Source organism: Schistocerca cancellata, chromosome 5 (assembly GCF_023864275.1).
Source record: "Schistocerca cancellata isolate TAMUIC-IGC-003103 chromosome 5, iqSchCanc2.1, whole genome shotgun sequence".
In the NCBI taxonomy this organism is placed as follows: Eukaryota; Metazoa; Arthropoda; class Insecta; order Orthoptera; family Acrididae; genus Schistocerca; species Schistocerca cancellata.
In genome coordinates, this window is record NC_064630.1 from 176709714 (window position 1) to 176730746 (window position 21033).

Below are 21033 nucleotides of genomic sequence, written 5' to 3' on the forward strand. Positions count from 1 at the left end.
ATGATGAGTATGCTATTGACACCCCTATTTTCTCAAGATGGCAATAGCAAAGTTCATTGGGCTGGAAAATGTGACTGGTCTTCTGAATTCTTCCTCACCCTATTACATCTCGAATGGCCTGTAAAATCTCCTGACTCGAATGCTACATAAAATCTGTGGGATGCATTGGAACAGCAGGTAAAGGAGCAACATCAGCACCACTGCAATTTGGCGGAGTTGTGTCCTCAAATCCTCAGCAAGTGGCGTAGCCTGGATGCGATGTACCTGCACAACCTTGTGGACTCACTTTCTAACTGCAACTACATGCCGGTCAAGTCCATGGGTGGAATTAAATGGTATTAAATGATGATTTAATGCTTTCTCTAACAGTAACTAATTTTTTGTCTGGCATGCTTACTTTTATTTGTCTATCTGTGGTATTACACATTTCACCTCCTCAAGTTAAGTACTGCCCAGAAATTTTGTGTCTTTATTTATTGGTATTAATTTATTCTCGCTTAACATGTAAACAGAGGAATGTGTGTAAATAGGAACATAGAATGAAGAAATAACAAATTCTAATAGATACCAGTATCAAGGTTATGTCTCACCTATTGTCCAAATAAGTGATTTACTTAATTCAAGAAACACAAAACTTTTCAGCAAGTCATGATCCCATTTTCAGGTTCTTGAGAGTTCTGCAAGTGTGTTTAGAGCCTCCAGTAAATATGAAAGTTATACCATGATATGTACTGATCTTATACACTTGAAAATGCATGTTTGCTGCTTGACTGTTTGTAACTGCTCTTAATGGCATTATGCTTTTCAGAACCTAATAAAAGTATCATGCTCCTGAAACATGTTGTGGCTTTAAATTAAATAAATTGTACATTTGGACAGCTAGTGCATCATAATGTCTGTACTGTTATAATGATGCAGTTGTGAAGCTACATTACAACAGGTTATCTAATGAACATACTTCCTTCACCAACAAATCAACATTGATAAACTAATGATATGATGATGACTAAAGGCAACTTACACCTTTTATGGAAAACATATCACCCATCTCAACAGCAACAGAAGTCTCATGCTTTTTATTTTTGATGATGGCAGCATGATAACTGCCAAAGTGTTTTATTAGTGCCATTCTTGGAACATTATGGTGATCTCAAGTAATAACCAATTAAACTTACTATGCACAGAAGTCCCTCTTTCTCTATGCAGATGGTACTTTCTACATTACACTTAAAGAAGTTGTCCATGTTCAAGAAAATATCCGGAATAACAACAAATCACATGTAATTCTCAGTAAACCACCAAAGAGTTGGCTTCCATCATACACTTCCCACCGACTAGCCAACAAGGGCAAAGATTAAGGATATGTCCAAGAAAGTCTTTTACATAATGAATTAATTAATTATTCATAATTTTTTCTAAAATTAATTTATGTGCTTTTCGTTAACCACTTCAGTGTGAACAACTTCTAATTTAATTATGTCTGGCAGCAAAACTTATTTCTGCCAATTAAATCCAATGTATGAAAAATAATGCAAGTTTCTGAAAAATAAATAAAATTAATAGTATACATATTATATTCCTGTTTAAATGTATGCTGATCAGCCAGAATATCATGACCACCTACCTGTACCTAATAGCCAGTATGTCCACCTTTGACATGGATAACAGTGTCGTGACATTTCATGGCATGGAAGCAATGAGGCACTGGTATGTTGTTGGAGGGAGTTGGCAGCACATCTGCATTCCTAATTCCTGTAAATTCTGGGGAGGGCGTCAATGAGCTCTGACCCCATGCCCAATCACATCCCAGATGTGTTAGATGAGCGTTCATATCTGGCAATTTGGGGGGGGGGGGGGTGTAGCATGTCAATTGGAATGTGCCATTGTGTTCCTTCAACCACTCCATTACACTCCTGGCCTTGTGACATGGTGCATTATTTTGTTGAAAAATGCCACTGCTGTCAGGAAACATGACAATCCTGAAGGTGTGTAAGTGGTCAGCAACCAGCGTACAAAACTCCTTGGCCATCATGGTGCCTTGCACAAACTCCACTGGATGAATGGGTGCCCACATGAATGTTCCACATGACGCAGCTATCACCTGGATGTGTTTATATCTGTAGTAGATTGGTGGTCACAACGCTCTATCTGATCAATGTATATCCTCTGGAAGACAACAGATTCGTGTCCTCCCATCAGCATAATGAGGTGGTTTCAAGATTCATCAGACTATGCAATGTTCTGCCATTGTGCCAACATCCAGTGCCAATGGTCACATGTTCATTTCAGTCATAGTTGGCAATGTTGTGGTGTTAATATTGGCACTTGCATGGGTTACCAACTGCAGAAGACCAACGTTAGGAGTGTTCATTACACCATGTGTTCGGACACACTTGTACTCTGCCCAGCAGTAAAGTCTGTTGTTAGTTCCACCACAGTTTGCTTCCTATCCTGTTTTACCAGTCTGCCAAGTCTATGATGTCTGACATCTGTAATGAGGAGTGGTCACCCAATCCCATGACATGTGGATGTGGTTTCACCTTGGTTTCGCCACCTGTTGAAGACACACATCAAGCACTCCTTGAACACCTGACAAGTCATGCAGTTTCTGAAATGCTCATGCTGAGCTTCTGAGCCACCAAAACTTGCCCTCAGTGAAACTCAGATAGATTGCACACCTTCCCCATGCTACACACAGACAGCACATTCACTGATATTGCATGCACCATGTATGTGTCTGACTAGCAGACATTCCTCACCGCATGACACTGCTATCAACCAGATGTGTCTATATCTATAGTAGGTTGGTGGTCATAATGTTCTGTCTGATCAGCGTACATCCCATATGCAAGTATACGTAACAACTTTAGTTATGTTATTTAAACAACAAGAAATGTGGAATTGCCAATGTAGCTTTATTGGATCATATCATGAATTTATGGCACATCATATGTTGTTTATTAAATAGTAAAAGCGCACCACCAACCAGTTCCATAACAACCTTCATTAGATCATTAGCATTTCTTGACTCTGCTTCTAGTATTGTTTGCTCGTCCTGTAGTTCATTGGAAAATGTACCATAGCTTACTTATCATTGACTAACTCGCTAACTTGCTATATGTGCACTGAAAAAACAGTTCATCACAATTATTTATTAGCTGTTCTTTGCATTATGTACTTAATTACTTTGCTTTACTTTTTAACTATGTATCATCTTTATGGTCTTGTGGCAGGTTCAGCTGGATGCTTATGTTGAGTTTTTGAGTGTTATTCTTGGTGACCATCTTAGCTTTCACAGGGCTGGCGATGTGTGCAATGTGGTGCTCTCAGAGTCATGAATACAAATGAGTACTGGCAGTTGTTTCAAAAAACAAATGACATTTACTGAGAAGCCACCCAAGTGACATCAAAACTATTGCTCTGTGTGATTTGATACAAGCATTTTTTATATTTTTTACGTCTTCCTTGATTTTAGCTTAATTTTCATCCCATTCCCCTTTCCACTTAGGAAAGTCTGTCACCCTAAGGCATCTTAACATTGCCATTTCTGAAGCTTATCATCCATGTCAAGTCATCCTCTCCATCCTGTACAGTCATATTAACTAAGAAAACTGAATTTTTGGGCCAAATTTATAAAAGTACCCATTCTGTTCATTCATACTCATGATAAAGGATGCATTTTGAAGCAAGTTGGCCTCAGTATCTAAATGTTGCATTAGCCTGTCAGTGCTAACTTAAAAATTTCGACTGACAAAACACTCCCAACCAGATGGTCTCAGGGTTATTCTAGATCTTTTCCTGCATTAACAAAGTGTGATGTTGCATTAATTGATTTATGCTCCAATTGTGAAAGCCAAATTTTGTACAGTAGTCATACTGGCACCTTCACATAGCTTAATTATTATTCCAGAGTTTTAGAGTTGCTGCATGCAGCTTAGCTTTAAATAGCCTTGTTTATTAACATAAGACCATCAGATTCATTAAAGAAGGTTTTTCCTGCTTTCATAAGTTGGTAGCAACCAGAAAAAAAGGTCAATATTTGTTGATGGTAATAGATTCCCACGTCACTGAAAGTCTTCTTGGAGAGCATGGATAGTACTTAGATTTTGTGGTTGGGGAGGAGAGCAACAAAAGAAGTTGGGAACTTGTAAAGCTTTTTATTTATGGGTAACTGACTACAGAAATGACTTACAGAAATCAAAAATATTAATATAAAAATACATTAGTGAAATTATTAATTACAAAAAGTTATCTTTCCGCATACAAATTGTACATACATTTCACTGTTATTAAAATTTATGATTTATGTACATGATCATAAAATATGACAAAGAAAAAGAATTCAATAAATATATTACATAAGAAGAAATGAACAGAAAAACACAAAACAGTTACAAAAAGAGTTATGAGACAAAACATTCCAGTCACATAATCTTCATTCACACACAAACTAAATATACTATAAAAACCTTATAATACTGAATAGGTTACAAATATAGGAACAATGCTATTTGGTAAATAGCATATTTTGCATTACCTGTCATGGAGAGAGTGGTCTGTTTGTGCAACAAAAAGTCACTGTTGTCACTGAAGTTTCTTTCTCAGAATCAAAAAAATTTGTACTTTCTTTATTATTTTCTTCAAAATGAAGCCTACCACAACTGCAATGGTCAACAAGCCCAAAGCAACAACAAAAATCACGTCCAGCAATAGGTACTGAATGAAGTTCAAGTCAACAGCTGCTGATCGCATGTGAAATGCTCCTTTGTGCCTAATAATGTACTCAGTCCAGTGTACAGCAGTCTCTAATGGTGATTGTGGACGATCTCTGAATAACTTAGATCTGAGCTTTGCATTTTCTCTGTAACTGTTTAAAAAAAAAATGAAAATCAGTATCACTATTTTCAATTCATACTCTAAAGGAAAAAGATTACACAGTTCCAAACAGATTTAGATGAATGCCAACAAGTGTTCAGAGTGGTATATTGTGTGTAAAATTTCAATATGTTTAATCAATACTTTAATATTTAGCATTGACAGAACCATCTCATTCCTTAAACTCATGTTGGGGCAAAAAAGTCTAATGAATGGTTGTAATTTGATGTCATTATGTTTTGGTACAAATAAGGCTTTATCAAACAAGTCACAAATTTTAATCAACTTGTATTTTATCCATAGTAAAATCTCTATCAGCATTAATCACTAGAAGAATTGTTCCTTGGCCACAGTTTCAGTCAATAATTCTCAGTTTTGATAAGTAGAGGCTATGGCAGTTATTGCTAAGACTCTGAGAAAATAATGCAGAGGAAAGTTAGAGGCTAAAGATTGAGAGAAAGAGGAAGAATAGAAATCTACATTTCATCATCATCAATTTCTACATTTATATCTACATACTTACTCTGCAAGTTTCAATGAAGTTCATGACAAAGGATATGTCTTGTATTACGTGTTACAGTTTTTCTCACTCAAATTGTGTATGGAGTGCAGGAAGAAAATATGCTTGGATGCTCCTGTGTGTACTGTAATTAGTGTAATCTTGACTTCACAGTTCCTATGGAAAGATCATAGGGGCCAGAAGGATATTGCATTGTTACCTGCCCCAAGCAGATGACATGCATTTGCTTCACATTCCATATCATTTCTGTGAGATACACTGATGCTGCAGTGCTCATTGCTCATCTTTGGGATGCAAGTGTAAAATGCACATGAAATCACCTAAGTCCAAAATCCAAATAATTTTCATGTTTAGTTACTTATATTTACGTGTATAAGCCAACTTCTGATATATTCTTTGGTCTGAGTAACACCAAATGTAGGAGGTAAAATTGCCTCAAAAACTTTATATATATATGATGTGACTTACAAACGAAAGAGCTGGCAGATCGATAGACATACAAACACAAACATACACACAAAATTCAAGCTTTCGCAACAAACGGTTGCTTCATCAGGAAAGAGGGAAGGAGAGGGAAAGACGAAAGGATGTGGGTTTTAAGGGAGAGGGTAAGGAGTCATTCCAATCCCGGGAGCAGAAAGACTTACCTTAGGGGGAAAAGGACAGGTATACACTCGTGCACACACACACACACACACACACACACACACACACACACACACACACACACACAGACAGACAGACAGACAGACAGACAGACAGACAGACAGACACACACACACACACACACACACACACACACACACACACACACACACACACACACACACACACACACAGACAGACAGACAGACACAAGCAGACATTTGCCTTTACAAATGTCTGCTTGTGTCTGTGTATCATCCACAAACTCCAGGCAGTTTATTCTTATTGAGGAATTTGCTGGTTTTGATTTTGGATGGGTTTCCTTTTTGTCAAATCTTCATGATTTAATTGAGGGCTATACTGGAAAGCACTTGGGATAATCCATTACCCTGCCATAGACTGGTTTTTATAGTGAAAGCTTCCACATTTTTTTCCCTGAACTTTACCTTAGAGTTTGTTTTCATTTAACGTAGTTTGTTGATTTCTATTAATCTGGGATGAAGATCATATGATCTGAGGATTTTTAAAAGTGTGGATATATGGATAATATCATATACTTTCTGAAATCTATGAACAAAATTAAGAACTGTTTATTCCGGTACTTGTAATTTTCAGTTATTGGTTTCAGACTGAGAATATGGTCTGAGCAGCTTTCATATGGGCAAAATCCTCCTTGGCATTCTCCAAGAACTGATTTCAGAGCATTTTTTATTTTCTTGTAAATTATATGGGAAACATTTTGTATGTGCAGTCCAGAAGGGTTACTTCACTTTCATTATGTGGTTGGCCTTTATCTCCTTTTTTAAAATTAAGGGTGAATTATTTTTGTGATCCAGTGTTCTGGAACTTTCTTTCTGATCCACATTTTGACTAAATGATCCACATTTGGACTAGATGTAGGTGGACGTTTATGATTGCAGATTTTTCTGTGTTTTTCCAGTTTTATGCACCTGTACTCCATGTCTTTATCAATTTGATTTGATCAGATTTCCACCTATTGTTATTTTTAGCTTTTTTCACTACAGGTGTTAATTTTGTATTGATCTATATGAGGTAGTGATCAGGCCCTTTGTCTATTGCCCTTAGGGCTTTAATATTGTGAATTTCACAACAGTGAAATTTATCCAGGCAAAACTGGTTGAGCTGTCATTCACCCTTTCTGAATTTAGGATGTTTCCAGGTTTTTAATTTATGAGGTTTCCTTTTAAATCTTATTGATTTTTAGAAAAATTAGAGGTCCCTGTGGATTTCAATCAATCTTTGACAATTTTTGTCAGTTTGCTTATGAACTAGCCATTTTCCAATGACATCTTGGTCTGTTCTTTCTTGCTCTACTTGCACATTGAAGTCACCAGGGAGAATTTTAATGTTTGATGGAGAAATGTTGATTAAGGTTTGACCCTGTAGATCCCAGAATTTGAGTGTTTCTCCTCTATCCTTTAGAGTGTTATTTTTCTTACTGATGAGAGCGTGTACAGTGATAATTGTGTATGTCTAATTTCCAGATTCCAGAGTTAATGTTGCAAGTCTGGGCAGTTGAGATTTAAATTCTATAATAGAGACAATGATTTTGTGATTTATTAGGAATCAGTTTCCAAATTGTATTGTCTTATTTTTCTGGTATTCCCCTGTGTGTGTGGCTGAGGATTGGGAGGCAAGGGGGGAGGGTTTCTGCTGGGGCAGGGGGGTTCTGCTGGGGGGGGGGGGGGGGGAGTGCTGGATTTTTAAACACACTGATCAGTCATAATCTTCTAAAAGATTTTCCATGGTCAACTCTCTAAGGGATGTCCTTGAGATGAGGCTGAAACCTTTAATTACAGCTCTGAGTGTTGTGCAAAAAGGTGGTGATGAGAGATGAAAGATGATGCTATGAAACTGTGAATGGGGCTAGAAACAAAGGCACACTTTGGCCTCAAAACTTAATACCACTGCTGTTGAAGAAAACGAGTTTACCAAGGGAGCTGCTATGACTGAAGATAGAAGGAGTCTGGCACAACTAAGTTGAAGCAATGCCAGACTCAGCTCTGGGCCCCACAATTGCTGTCTACGTACTCCAAAGACTGGAATCCCCTGGGGGATTTTTTGGTTTACTGTATTTGTTCTCAATGTTTACCAACTTACTGCACCTTATGCCTTTAGTATGTCTCACTTATTTTTACAGATTGCTTGTACTTTTACTTCACTTCTAAATTCCTACAAATATAGACTACAATGTATCACATCTTACCTTGAATTATAAATCAGCTCTCTGAGAGAGTGCAGTAAAGACTCTTTTGTGATGTCAGCATAGTCGAGTTTTATGGCCATACCAGCGTCAGTCAAACTATGCATATTAACTTTCTGATCACCATAGATTGGAGTACCTAATATGGGAACACCAAAATAAACTGCCTCTATACTTCCCAGAAGACCTCCATGGCCAATAAACACTTTCACAGAAGGGTGACCTGCAACATTTATGTGTTTGTTTTAGGCACTTAATAATAATATTAACTGCACATCATTACAGGAAGAATAATGACAAAAAAGTTAGGAAATATCTGTTGACAACTTCCTTTATTGACATACTCAATGAGATATTTTCAGAATTTTCTTAGCCAATATGTCGGTAAATCCATACCATTTATTTGATTGGTTAAAATGGCTCTGAGCACTATGGGACTTAACATCTGAGGTCATCAGTCCCCTAGAACTCAGAACTACTTAAACCTAACTAACCTAAGGACATCACACACATCCATGCCCGAGGCGGGTTTCGAACCTGCGACCGTAATTTGTCGTGTGGTTCCACACTGCAGCACCTAGAACCGCTCGGCCACACGATCCGGCTTATATGACTGATTTGTGTCAATATTTATATGATTTTTGATCTCTATTTAAATTTGTAATGCATTCAACATATTCTTTGGAAAAAATTAAGACCTACATTAACAACATAATGCAACTATTATAAATGCAGTTCCAAAATATCACAGAACTGTTACAAAGGCAGATATTTGTCTTCGGTTCATTAGTAAAATTTTGGGAAGATGTGGTTCATCTGTAAAGGAGACCACTTATAAAACACTAATACGACCTATTCTTGAGTACTGCTCAAGCATTTGGGATACCTGTCAGGTCGGATTGAGGAAGGACATAGAAGCAATTCAGAGGCGGGCTGCTACATTTGTTACTGGTAGGTTTGATCATCACGAGAGTGTTATGGAAACGCTTCAGGAACTCAGGTGGGAGTCTCTAGGGGAAAGCAGGCATTCTTTTCATGAATCGCTACTGAGGAAATTTAGAGAACCAGCATTTGAGGCTGACTGCAGTACAATTTTACTTCCGCCAACTTACATTTCGCGGAAAGACCACAAATATAAGATAAGAGAGATTAGGGCTCATACAGAGGCATATAGGCAGTCATTTTTCCCTCATTATGTTTGGGAGTGGGAGAGGGAGAGAAGATGCTAGTTGTGGTAAGAGGTACCCTCTGCCATGTACTGTATGGTGGATTGTGGAGTATGTATGTAGATGTAGATGTAGAAACCATTTGTGGTTACACAAGCTTAATTCTGCATAATGCAATGAACAGGAAAACATTAATTTGAAGGGAAAGAAAAAATGTAACAACCCATGCTTCCTTAGCTTCCCTAAATGGATACTATTTATCTCCAACTACCAGCTTAATACATACATCTGAAAAGAATTTTCAGCCCTTAAATTTAAATACTCATGAGTGAACATGAAAAAGTTTTCATTTTTCTTTTGTATCTCCAGGTCTTCATAATTTTCTCAACAGATTTTTGTGGATGGCTTTTGCTCCAGAATATAGAACCCCACTCTGGATCTTAGACAAGGAGGAAAAGCTTCCACAAAAACTATTTTTGTCTTGCAGTTTGGTGGTAGAATCATATTTACATTAAAACTGATTTTTACTATGACAGACTATACCCCTGAGGAGTAACGGTACTGACAACTCAATGTAAGAATTTCAAAATATTAGAAGATGTCTCTGTAAGATGATTATCTACTGTGTGATTCATGAAGAAAGAACAGATTTCAGTTGTTTATTGCAGACAAACTATAAAAGTTAGAAACACACTGCACATGTCACTGGATGGAGGTAGGTTCAAAGTTTTGTCACAACTGCACTGTTTTTTCTTTTTAGCAACATGACAACTATATGGTAAGAAAAATCATTTTGTGTGATGGAATTTATATGAAGTTACTCAGTTGTTGAAGTACAATGGGCATTCTGTTGATCATTCAGCAAGAAGGTGCATCTGCACAAGCAAATTTATGACTAGTGTACAAAATTCTAAGAAGTTGGTTGCATACACAAAATGATGCACGTCTGATGGAAATGTTAAGTGTATCTGAGATGTGTTCAGATGGAGCCCTCATAAGTCTACAAGATTGACAAACCAGGAGCTTCAATTTCCTCAAACAATGGTGTGGTGTGTTCTGGAACAATGCCTGCATATGAAGCCTTACAAGTTGCATTTACTGCAGCAGTTGTATCTCAGTGACCATAAGAGTAGAATTTTTCATTTCAGTTCTCCAGGATATGGCAGTGGACACTTTTTCCAATAAACTAATCGTTTTGGACAAATTGACATTTCACCTATCAGGTAATGTAAACTGTCATAACATAAGAATTTGGAGATCACAAAATCCTGGCATCATTGTCGTATATGAAAGAGACTCACCAAAACTGAATGAGTTTTGTGCTGTTTCTGTTGACAAAGTTTATGGACCTTTCTTTTTTTTCTGAGGAAACTGTGACAGGAATGTCATACTTGGGGCTTCTGACAAATGGCTGTTTCCTCAACTTCATGAAGATTCCAATGATTTCATTTTTTTGCACGAAGATGCCCCACCTAACTTTCACCCTGAGGTTTAGTGTTATGTTAACAATACTGCCCCACAATGTTTGATTGGAAGATGTGACAACGAGATCTTGTTCATTGCTTTTGGCCTCCCAGGCCACCAGAGCTCACACCTTGTGATTTTTTTTTCTGTGGGGGTACATCAAAGACAGAGTCTTTGTCTCATCTATGGCATTTACCCTTGAACAGCTAAGAAACCAGACTGAAGCTATCATTTCAATAAACAAGGATCTGTTGATTTGTGTGTGGAATGAAATGGACTGCCATTTAGCTGCTCATGTGATCCATGGGACATGAAACTAACTAACTAACTAACTAACTAACTATGCAAAGTGGACAGATGAGAGCCCTGGCACATTGCTTGGGGTGTTATTCAGTTATCAAAATTTTTGTTTGGTCATTGTATAAGGTCTTGACTGTGTTACTTGAATATTTCCACATTTCAACAAAAGCTGACCATGCTTTATAATTCTGGTCTGAGATGCTGGAGTTGGCAGCTGTGTGTGTGTGTGTGTGTGTGTGTGTGTGTGTGTGTGTGTGTGTGTGTGTGTGTGTGTGTCTTTATTGACCAAGGCTGTTGCTGATAGCTATACGTGAGTGTGTTCTAATCGGGCCTATCTGCAACTTCACATGTCTTCTTCATTGTAATTAGCAATCTGTCTTTTCCTACATTGTTGACATCACTATCTGTAGTCTCCATTGTTTGCCTTACAATTTTTTCATCTTTAAGTGCTTTTTCTACTTCTTGGAAAGTTGAGAGGCCTACCTCAGTGGGTTTGGTTTTTATTGGGGTATTTACATTGATTTGTAAACGTTTTTTGGATTCTTCATAGTTCAGAAGCTTCTTAAATGCCATTTCCATTATTTCAGCATTTTCTTTTTTACTGTGTTAGTGTGTGTGTGTGTGTGTGTGTGTGTGTGTGACATTCTTCCATCTTCATCTTTCACTACTATCATCTAACATTGGGGGACCATATTGGTGTAGTTGTTTCTCAAGGATGCCCCACAAAAAGTAAATGTTTTCCAGGTTTTTAGTTTGCTGATGAAGTAAACCATATGTAATAATTTACTACTCAACATATAGTGGACATGCTGAGTCACAGATAGACACAACAAACAGACTGTCAAACAAGGAAGCGATCAAGCTTTGATTCAAATCTCCTTCATCAGGATGGGACAAAACACACACACACACACACACACACACACACACACACACACACACACACACAGATATATTCATAATTTTTGTTATTTACAGCGCACCTGGCAATGGCAATATGCCGAAATGGCCTTATCGTGAATGATATAAAATATAAACACTTTACATAGCAGAGTAGCTGGCTATTATTCGTAATAACACAGAAATTCAGTCTATCCTTTTCATAATATTGTCATAATTCTGACCTGGATTGCCCATTGTTTGAGATAGGTAATTTGTTGCACATCCTATTCATGTGAATATTCAGTTTCATTAATGGACTGTTCCATTGGTTCTTGGTAGAATATTCTGTGCATTATGAATGAAAAAACACATGACATCTGTAATATTCTACAATATTTATTATTTTACAAAGAGGTTTTTGATATTTGCACCATTCTCAGGTTCAAAGATGTTCTCTTTTGTTTGGTGTCAAAAAGGAGACCCAATACTGTTATAGAGTCTTTTCCAAAACAATCTTCAACTGATGCACATTGTCTCAGTTTTATTACTTTTGAAGTTAACAAATTTACCTGATGTCAATACGTGGACAAGAAAAAAAAAAAAAATCCTAGATTTCTCCTGGATTTCCCGGTTAAAAATGCACTTTCTTACGGGTGAAAACTTAGTTTTTCCCTGTTAATTGACAGTATATTTTCTCTTGGAACTGTAAAACTTATCAATCCTTTGAATGGTTATTGTTTTGTACATGGGCGTAGAATTTCCCGGCGCTTTAGAAAACGAAGCACTTTTTGGAAAGATGTTTGATGTGCAGTAACATGTACGCTGCATATTTTCGTATTACAGGAGTATAAATTCGAATTCCACCAAACACAGCATGTTACTTTCCGAAGCATTGAAATCGAGATTGCGATGCGTATTTGTAAGCCAGTCATAGCTCATGTCTCGTGATCTCGCCAGCCAATGACAGTGGATATTCCGAGCTTTGGACACGTGATGTAGTCAGCCAATAGCAATATCACTGTTAAGTAGCGCGAACACACAAACAGGAAAAGTTAATGGTTTAAATTAATATATATAATGTTACTACAAGGAAAACAAAGCTTTCACATATAATATTGATCTCCAAGGCCAATATGCTGCAAAAGAAGCTAAGCTTTCACATATAATGTTGGTCTTTTATGCACGTATTAAATTTAAGATATATCACAAAAATGTGCCAGTAAATTTTTTTAATAACGACATAAAAGTGTGATCTTCTGGGCTATATATTCTTCTAAGTGGCTCGTCATCAAAGAGCTGATTTTTAAATGAGTCCCAGATTCCCAGTGAAGTACGCATTGACCTAATATAAAACTTTTCATTGTGGTTTCATGTAAATTTACTTGGGTACCAGTACTTTGTTATCTCATATCTGGTTCTTTGTTATGGCATAATGCCATACATGCTAGAAGATGAAAACGTACACTTGAAATGCACTGAACAGTTGAAACTAGCCAATAGTTTGAAATTAAACCCTTTGTTTCAAATATATTGACTGCTTCAGCGGAAAAGATTAATAAAAGAAAATTTCTTCAGCAAACCAATAAAAATAACTTCATTGTTCTGCATGGAAATTAATGCTTGACTGTCAGAAAGATGGAAATAAAAGCTGAAACTAATAACGTATTTTAGCCTTCCATAATTATGTGAATGTATTTTAATTCACATGATAGATCCCGGCCAAAGAAATCAATTTTGCTTTCATTTGACGCGAGTGCAGTAGACAAAGAGGAAACAGCAAAATCACTAAATGTAAACATGGGTCACATGGAGACTACCTGCTTCCCTATTATAACTCAGACTGCTCTGCGCATCGGACCCGTATCTACAATATTTCCGAACTGGGGCAATAGTAGATAGTGGCATCTCTCAAGTGTTTGAGGTAGAATGTCAAAATTTAAAAAAATAGAATTTTCAAAAATATGTTCATTTTGTAGCACACATCTTTCTGAAGACTCTGATACATAAAACATATGTATCCGAGGAATTGTGAGACATGTTATCTGATCTTAAGTGTGCCAAAGTGCAGCGCCACACCACTTCACACAGCATTCTTCTATCGCACTTCACTGTATTTTGGTCTGTGCAACTGAAACATGTATATTTTGTACTGGATGCCATCAAACTATATTCAGGACAGTGGAAATTAAAATGTCCTATGGTGCCTCTCCTGCTTTCAGTTGGCCGGTTTGACATCCTGACCCTCTTTTTTTCTTTTTCTTTTCTTTTTTTAAAGAAAAAACTTTTCAGAAAATTTGCACTCTTTATTCCCTATTAGCTAACAACTTGCTGTTTTGTGTGACATAAAATGAAGTATAGGATACATAAAGCCAATAAAGAGAAGAGACAAGCAAGACAGTGTACACTTCTTCAATCCTTAGCTCCTAGAATTTTTTTCTCACTAATCTTGCTACAGCTTTACATGGTGTGCTGTCCTTTCTGCAAAAGGATCTGTTACATCATCAAAGTTCGTCAAACACTTTGCTACTTGAAAAATTGAAATGTCGTCGTCTAATACTGAAAAAGCTATAATCACAAATAGGCCCAAGTCTGGTGTGGTTTCTCGACCTGATTACTTATATTTTGTCACTGTCTGCGAGATAAAATAAAATAGGCCTTTTTAATACTGCAGCAATTGTAACACACGCCAAATAAATGAGACTGTTTTGGCAGAAATGGTCATTTTTATAACACGGCAGAATATAATTCATGAAGTACCGATATCAAATGCCTATTAGGCCTCCTACAAGCAAAAGGCTTTACATTATGAAATAGTTTTACACTTCATTCATATGCTCCGGTTTCTCAAGCACGAGATCGAAAAGTAGTAGTGCAAAATTTTTATAGAATTTTGCAATCATCTTATTCTTCCATAATTTGTGTGATGTCCCCGTTTCTTCTCCTTCCTCGCTCTAACAAGCAATGTTGTCATCACTAATTCTGTATCTATTCCTGCCAATGTCAAAGGTTATTCGCCAGTTAACTTCACTAACTCTGCCACAATCACCAGTTTAGTTATCCCGCGATTATTCTCCAGTTAGGCATTGTTACGTGCTCGTACAACACATTTTCCGCGCTACTTCCAAAAAAAAAAAAAAAAAAAAAAAAAAAAAAAAAAAAAAAAAAAAAAAAAAAAAAAAAAAGGGCTCTGAGCACTATGGGACTTAACATCTATGGTCATCAGTCCCCTAGAACTTAGAACTACTTAAACCTAACTAACCTAAGGACATCACACACATCCATGCCAGAGGCAGGATTCGAATCTGCAACCGTAGCGGTCACGAGACTGTACAACTGGCCCTTGCTAGTATAGTGATCTGGCCAAAAATTTTCTGTCAAAATTTCATTTTCTTGGGTACACTGCAAAGATAATATGCAATCTTTCTTAACTGTTATTCCTGTTGGTTGTTTATTCGCACTCTGGTAGTCCGAATCTATGGATTTTGCTGGCAATCGTAACAACGCTCATCATTCACAAACGCTATCAACCACATAATCAGGCAGTGGTTGGCTTTCTTTTGTTCAGCTATACTCTGCTCAGCTTGTATAGCCCCTTTTGTCTGGAGGAAAGTTTATTTCCAGATGTGACAAGGATTCCACTGACAGAGACATCACATACACTATGCACACATTCACAAATCAACTTATGATTCATTCAGAAATGAATTTAGAATGTGTTCAACAATGTTCAAAAACTGACAGGGACACATTTCAAAGTCATACAAATAATCGAAAGACCAATGTGCGCTGGATGCTAGGTGCTTTGTGGAACAAGTTTTATATGTATTTGCCCCCTAGATCCAGGAGGGCTGCTGCCCAATCTGGCAGCTTGAGTGCACCAGTAAAATTTTTCCCGGTAGCACCTAGCTGCTTTTTTAATATACTGTGACTGCTTACACAGCCAACAGCCACGTTTCTGTAGCCAGAAGCGGAAGAAGATACTACTCAACTGCGCATGCACATGATCCCACTTGTAACTGCTAAAACAAATCTAATGTTAACAGTTGTGACGTCATGCTTGTTGTTACGAAGCATTGCATAGTCTTCCTAAAGCCTTTGACACATTTTGCTGTTAGCAGATGCTTGTATGAGCACTGTGTTTTGTTGCTGTATATGGCGCATTTCCTTTGCAATTTAACTTTTATTTTAGTTTTTTCTCTCGTTCACGTTTTATGGCTGCAGTATTATTCTGCAGTAGCAGGATACAGTAATATCCTTTGTTAGAGTATTAATTCTTACCAGTCAAAATTACAAAAATTTAACTGAGAACAAAAACAATGAAAAATTCCCGGAATTCAAAAAAATTCCTGGGTTTTTCCCAGTTTTCTCCCGGATTGAAAAATTCCTGGGTTTTTCCCGGACCTCCCGGTTGTCCCGGGTTGTAGACACCCTGGAATTATGCCTTTTCCATCAAACATTATTTGACTGAATTATGGAGTTTATGTACTATGGGAGGTGATAAATGTGGTATCAGCATGTAACACTCATGACTACTGTGACATGTAAAGAAGTTAAGTGGATCATTTTTATCATCAATAACCAAAAATAACAAGCACAAACAAATAATAATAATAATAATAATAACAATAAACAGAATGAATTCTAGAGATAGCCTACTCCAGTTATGACATTCAGAGAGCTTGATTTCTTATTTTTGTCACATATTACTATTTGGTTTTACTTCAACAATATTTGCAATATTATTATGTGACTCTGTGTCAAAGGTCTTCGTTGAATTAACCACTGTGGTAAATGCATGTTGTTTTTGTTCAGCGCCCCATAACACAGGCAGTGCAATATCTATAAGGAGGTTATTGTGAAACCCATATCGGGCCTGGAATATAAGGTAATTATTCCTGGAATTTTTAGTTTGGTTTTTGTTATTACCTCACAAACTATTGCAATTAGTAATTATCTAGGGATCCTCTGATTCCATATTTACACACAGGCATACTTATAGTAAGCTTCAGATTACCCGATGAAGAAAAACAATCACTGTCTTCAGCTGAAACACTGGTCTGATCCAGACCTAGACACTAGTTTGTCCTGTACAAGTCTCTTAATCCTCACATAGCTACTGCAACATACATCCATCTGAACCTGCTTACTACAGCTAGGGATAAGTCTCCCTCTACATTTTATTTCAGCCATAATCAGTTGTTTGAAAAGTGCTTGTGAAGAAAACTAATTTGTTAACACTGATACCAGATTTAAGTTTTACGAAGTCTTTTCTGAAGGTACTTGTATGGGGTGTAGCCATTTATGGAAGTAAAACACAAATGATAAACAGTTTAGACAAGAAGAACAGTTAAGAAGAGAATAAAAGGTTTTGAAGTGTGGTGCGTCCATATCATGAGTACGGTTTTCTATTTCTAATACTAAATATTCTCTGTTTTATATCGCTGTTTTAGCATGAAATTCCTGACAGCATTGTCTTTACAGAACTTTAAACCCTCGATCGAACATAATGTTTTCCCAAGGTGGCTGCAATTCACCCTTGACATTAAAAATTAAATTTTTGCTGAAGTTTATAACATTTGTACAGTGATCAGTTAGGTTAATTTACTCTAATTTTCTTTCCTATTGCCTTTTTGGAGTGGTAATATTTTCATTAGTAACGCCACTTGGAAAACGTCATTTATACCCAGTAAGAAACTGTAGGAATGAAGGACTTTTCGGCAATAGTAGCACAGTTAATTCTCAAAATAATGTAGGCATCTTTATCTCCTTTTCAGAAAGGAGGATGTAATTTTGTGCCAATATGTGCTTGATTCTTGTGGTAAACTGACATCATTAAATTCTGTCAGTAATGTAATCATGATTTCTAACTTTCTGATTTCTAATCTATCATAAAAAGTTTTGTACATAAGCTCAGTTGTCTTGATGAGTTTTGGCACCCTGTAGGATCAATTCAGTGCCTCCGTCCTGTATTGCTATATATGTTTTGTAAATTTCATTCGTTGTGTCATTGGTACATGACTTGCTACTTTCTCATATTACACTGTCTGACACAAATGAGTTTTTTATGTCATTGGCCTATGTCATTAATATCAGAATGAATATCCAAAGCTGGCCATTGTGGCCAAGTGGTTCTTGGCGCTTCAGTCCAGAACTGCACTGCTGCTACAGTCGCAGGTTCGAATCCTGCCTTGGGCATGGGTGTGTGTGATGTCCTTAGTCCGGTTTAAGTAGTTCTAACTCTAGGGGACTGATGACCTCAGATGTTAAGTCCCATAGTGCTCAGAGCCATTTTTTGAATATCCAAAACGAATTCTTCACTGTTTTATTTACATACCAACATGCGTTGGAAAAGAATTGACAAATTTAGTGTGATTTCCGGCCACCAATTGAGGGGAAATGACAATTTTACTGCAATTTATGGCTTTCATTCGAATATAAATACCAAAATTTTTGTACAATATTTACAGTGTGCTGTAGCACAGTAACACATGATCACCAGCCGTGACTGACTACAACCTCATAATGCAGTAACACATTCAAAGCAGAGGTGACTTCCGTAACAGACAATTAACAACAGAGAAACATTTTGTCGCACTTTTTCCCTGGTTGTTTATCATCTCCAGTATATCACCAATATTCTCATAGTTAAACCCAACCATATATGGAGGCAACATCAGCCGAAAGCAAAGCCTCATTTTTCCAACTAATTGGCTATATTATTTACTAATGTTAAAACAATACAGTAAGTACATTCTGTATTACATTAACATATATAAGATTGGTTTCATATTTAGAAACATTAATTCACTCTGCCTTACTGGCTTTGCTGCCAATTGTAACCTAAATTAATAAACTCTTCGTAAAAATTAAGAGACACTGCATAGTGTTATTGACCACGTTCTGAATTCAACAGTCACTGACACACCGGAAAAACAACAAGTGTGTCAGAAGTGGAAGGAAATGTATATATACACTCTAAAATGCCTACAGTAACACAAAATAAAATATTATAGAACAGAAGAGTGAGCATTTCATTTGTTTGTAAACTTGTTCAACCAAGTACCAACAAACAATTTCATTAGTTTCACCCAAAAATTGTTTCAGGGACCACTCTTGCCTCTGCCAGGTGCTCGAGTCTGGGCCTGAAACTACAGAAGCAAGTGAAGAAAAGACATGTTGCACTCCTACTCCCTCTAGTGGTCTCAATGAAACTTTGACACATGTGATGTTGCTGCTGAAGAATCTTCAAGCAGTACAAGAGCAGTTTGTGAGAGTTTGACTGTGGCCTCTTAATAGTAATCTCATTAATATTTTAATTAAACATGATACTGTTGAAGTACGTAATCACACCTATCCAATTAACGATGAGGGAAGAAAGTTTGCTGACACTTAGTACTATAGAAATATTGCTAATGGCAAAAAAGTTAAAAGAGACTGGCTTCTTTACTCTTTATCAATGTGTATTGTTTCTGTTGTGAAATGTTTAGTAAAAGTGTAAGCTGTCTGTCTGATACGAATAAATTCTCAGATTGGCAGCATTTATTATTGACTTTGAAAAGACATGAAACAAGTGATTCCCACAATGAAAATTTGAAGTCATTGGTACAATTGAATAATATGTCACAGACGAAGAACACTGTAAATCAGATGCAACTGAGACTAATAGAGAAGGGAAAAAAGCTCTGGTGTGATGTACTAGAAATGATTATTACTGTTGTCAAGTTCTTGGTGGCAATGTCTGACTTTTTGCGGTTCTTCCAAAAAGATATGTGAACATGATAATGAAAATTTTTTTAAAAGCAGTAAAGATGCTGGCATCTTTTGATTCAGTTATAAGGGAACATATTCGCAGAACTGAATCAAAATCTGACCCAAGTCGGATGAGTTTGACCCACTATTTAGACCACATTCAAAATGAAATTATCGATTTACTAGGCACAACGATAAAAACATATTTTGAGGAAAGTAAGACATTTTAAATATGTTTCCATCATATTAGACTGCACATCAGATGCAAGCAATACAGAACAAATAACAGTAATATTTAGGCACGTTTATCTAAACCACTCAGACCTTATTCAAGAAATTTATGTCTTCTTTTCAGCATAGACAATTAGGCTGTCAATCATTTGAAAACATTTACCAGAGATTAAGCTAAAAGCTTTAAGTGCTACGAGATGGTCTAGCAGAATTGAAGCAACCAAGCCCTTACGGTTCTACACAGAAAATGTATTTGATGCTCTGTTGGAGATCTCAAAAGCTACACTCATGCTCATAAATTAAGGGTAATGCTGATACATGGTGAAACAACGCTCTGGTGGGCAGTTTGAAGGTTTAAATCACCTCATGGTATGGCCATGCAGTGCATTTAACCTGCAGTTTTCGCATGGTGGTGCTGGCAGCAGTTCATACACGCAGAGTGTGTGGGTGCATGTCAGAGTATGATGCATTAAGTGTGCAGATGTTTTCAGACGTACTAATGGTGACTGTGAGTTGAAAATGGCTCAATGAACACATATTGATGAGGGCTAGAAGACTAGGGTGACTGGAATCTGGTCAAACACAGCAGATCGTAGCACGGGCCCTCCATGTGCCACAAAGTGTGATCTCAAGATTCCAGCAGACTGGAAACGTGTCCAGGCACTACAGTACGAGACATCTATAATGTACAACACCACAAGAAGTCTGATATCTCACCATCAGTGCCCGCAGACAGCCACGGAGTACTGCAGGTAGCCTTGCTCGGGACCTTACTGCAGCCACTGGAACAGCTGTTTCCAGACACACAGTCTACAGACAACTGAACAGACATGGTTTATTCACCTGGAGATCTGCATTCCACTGACCCCTGGTCACAGGAGGGCCCATAAAGACTGGTGTCAAGAACACAGTACAAGATCATTGGAACAGTGGTCCCAGATTATGTTCGTGGACGAGTCCAGGTATAGTCTGAACAG

General features: G+C 37.1%; 1 protein-coding gene across 3 annotated transcripts in view; it reads right to left on the reverse strand.

Annotated features, from left to right (window-relative positions):
- Nucleotides 1–4185: 4185 nt before the first annotated feature.
- LOC126188238 (UDP-glycosyltransferase UGT5-like) overlaps nt 4186–21033 on the reverse strand; it is a 328602-nt gene continuing 311754 nt past the window's right edge. Inside the window, exons 7-8 of one of the 3 annotated variants that reach the window (XM_049929798.1) lie at nt 8268–8487; nt 4186–4867 (exon numbers count right to left, since the gene is read on the reverse strand). In XM_049929798.1, the coding sequence (XP_049785755.1) occupies nt 4585–4867; nt 8268–8487 (503 nt within the window). In that variant the 3' untranslated portion in view covers nt 4186–4584. The remainder of the gene's footprint in view (nt 4868–8267; nt 8488–21033) is intronic. The other 2 variants (XM_049929797.1, XM_049929796.1) reach the window with 2 other exon arrangements.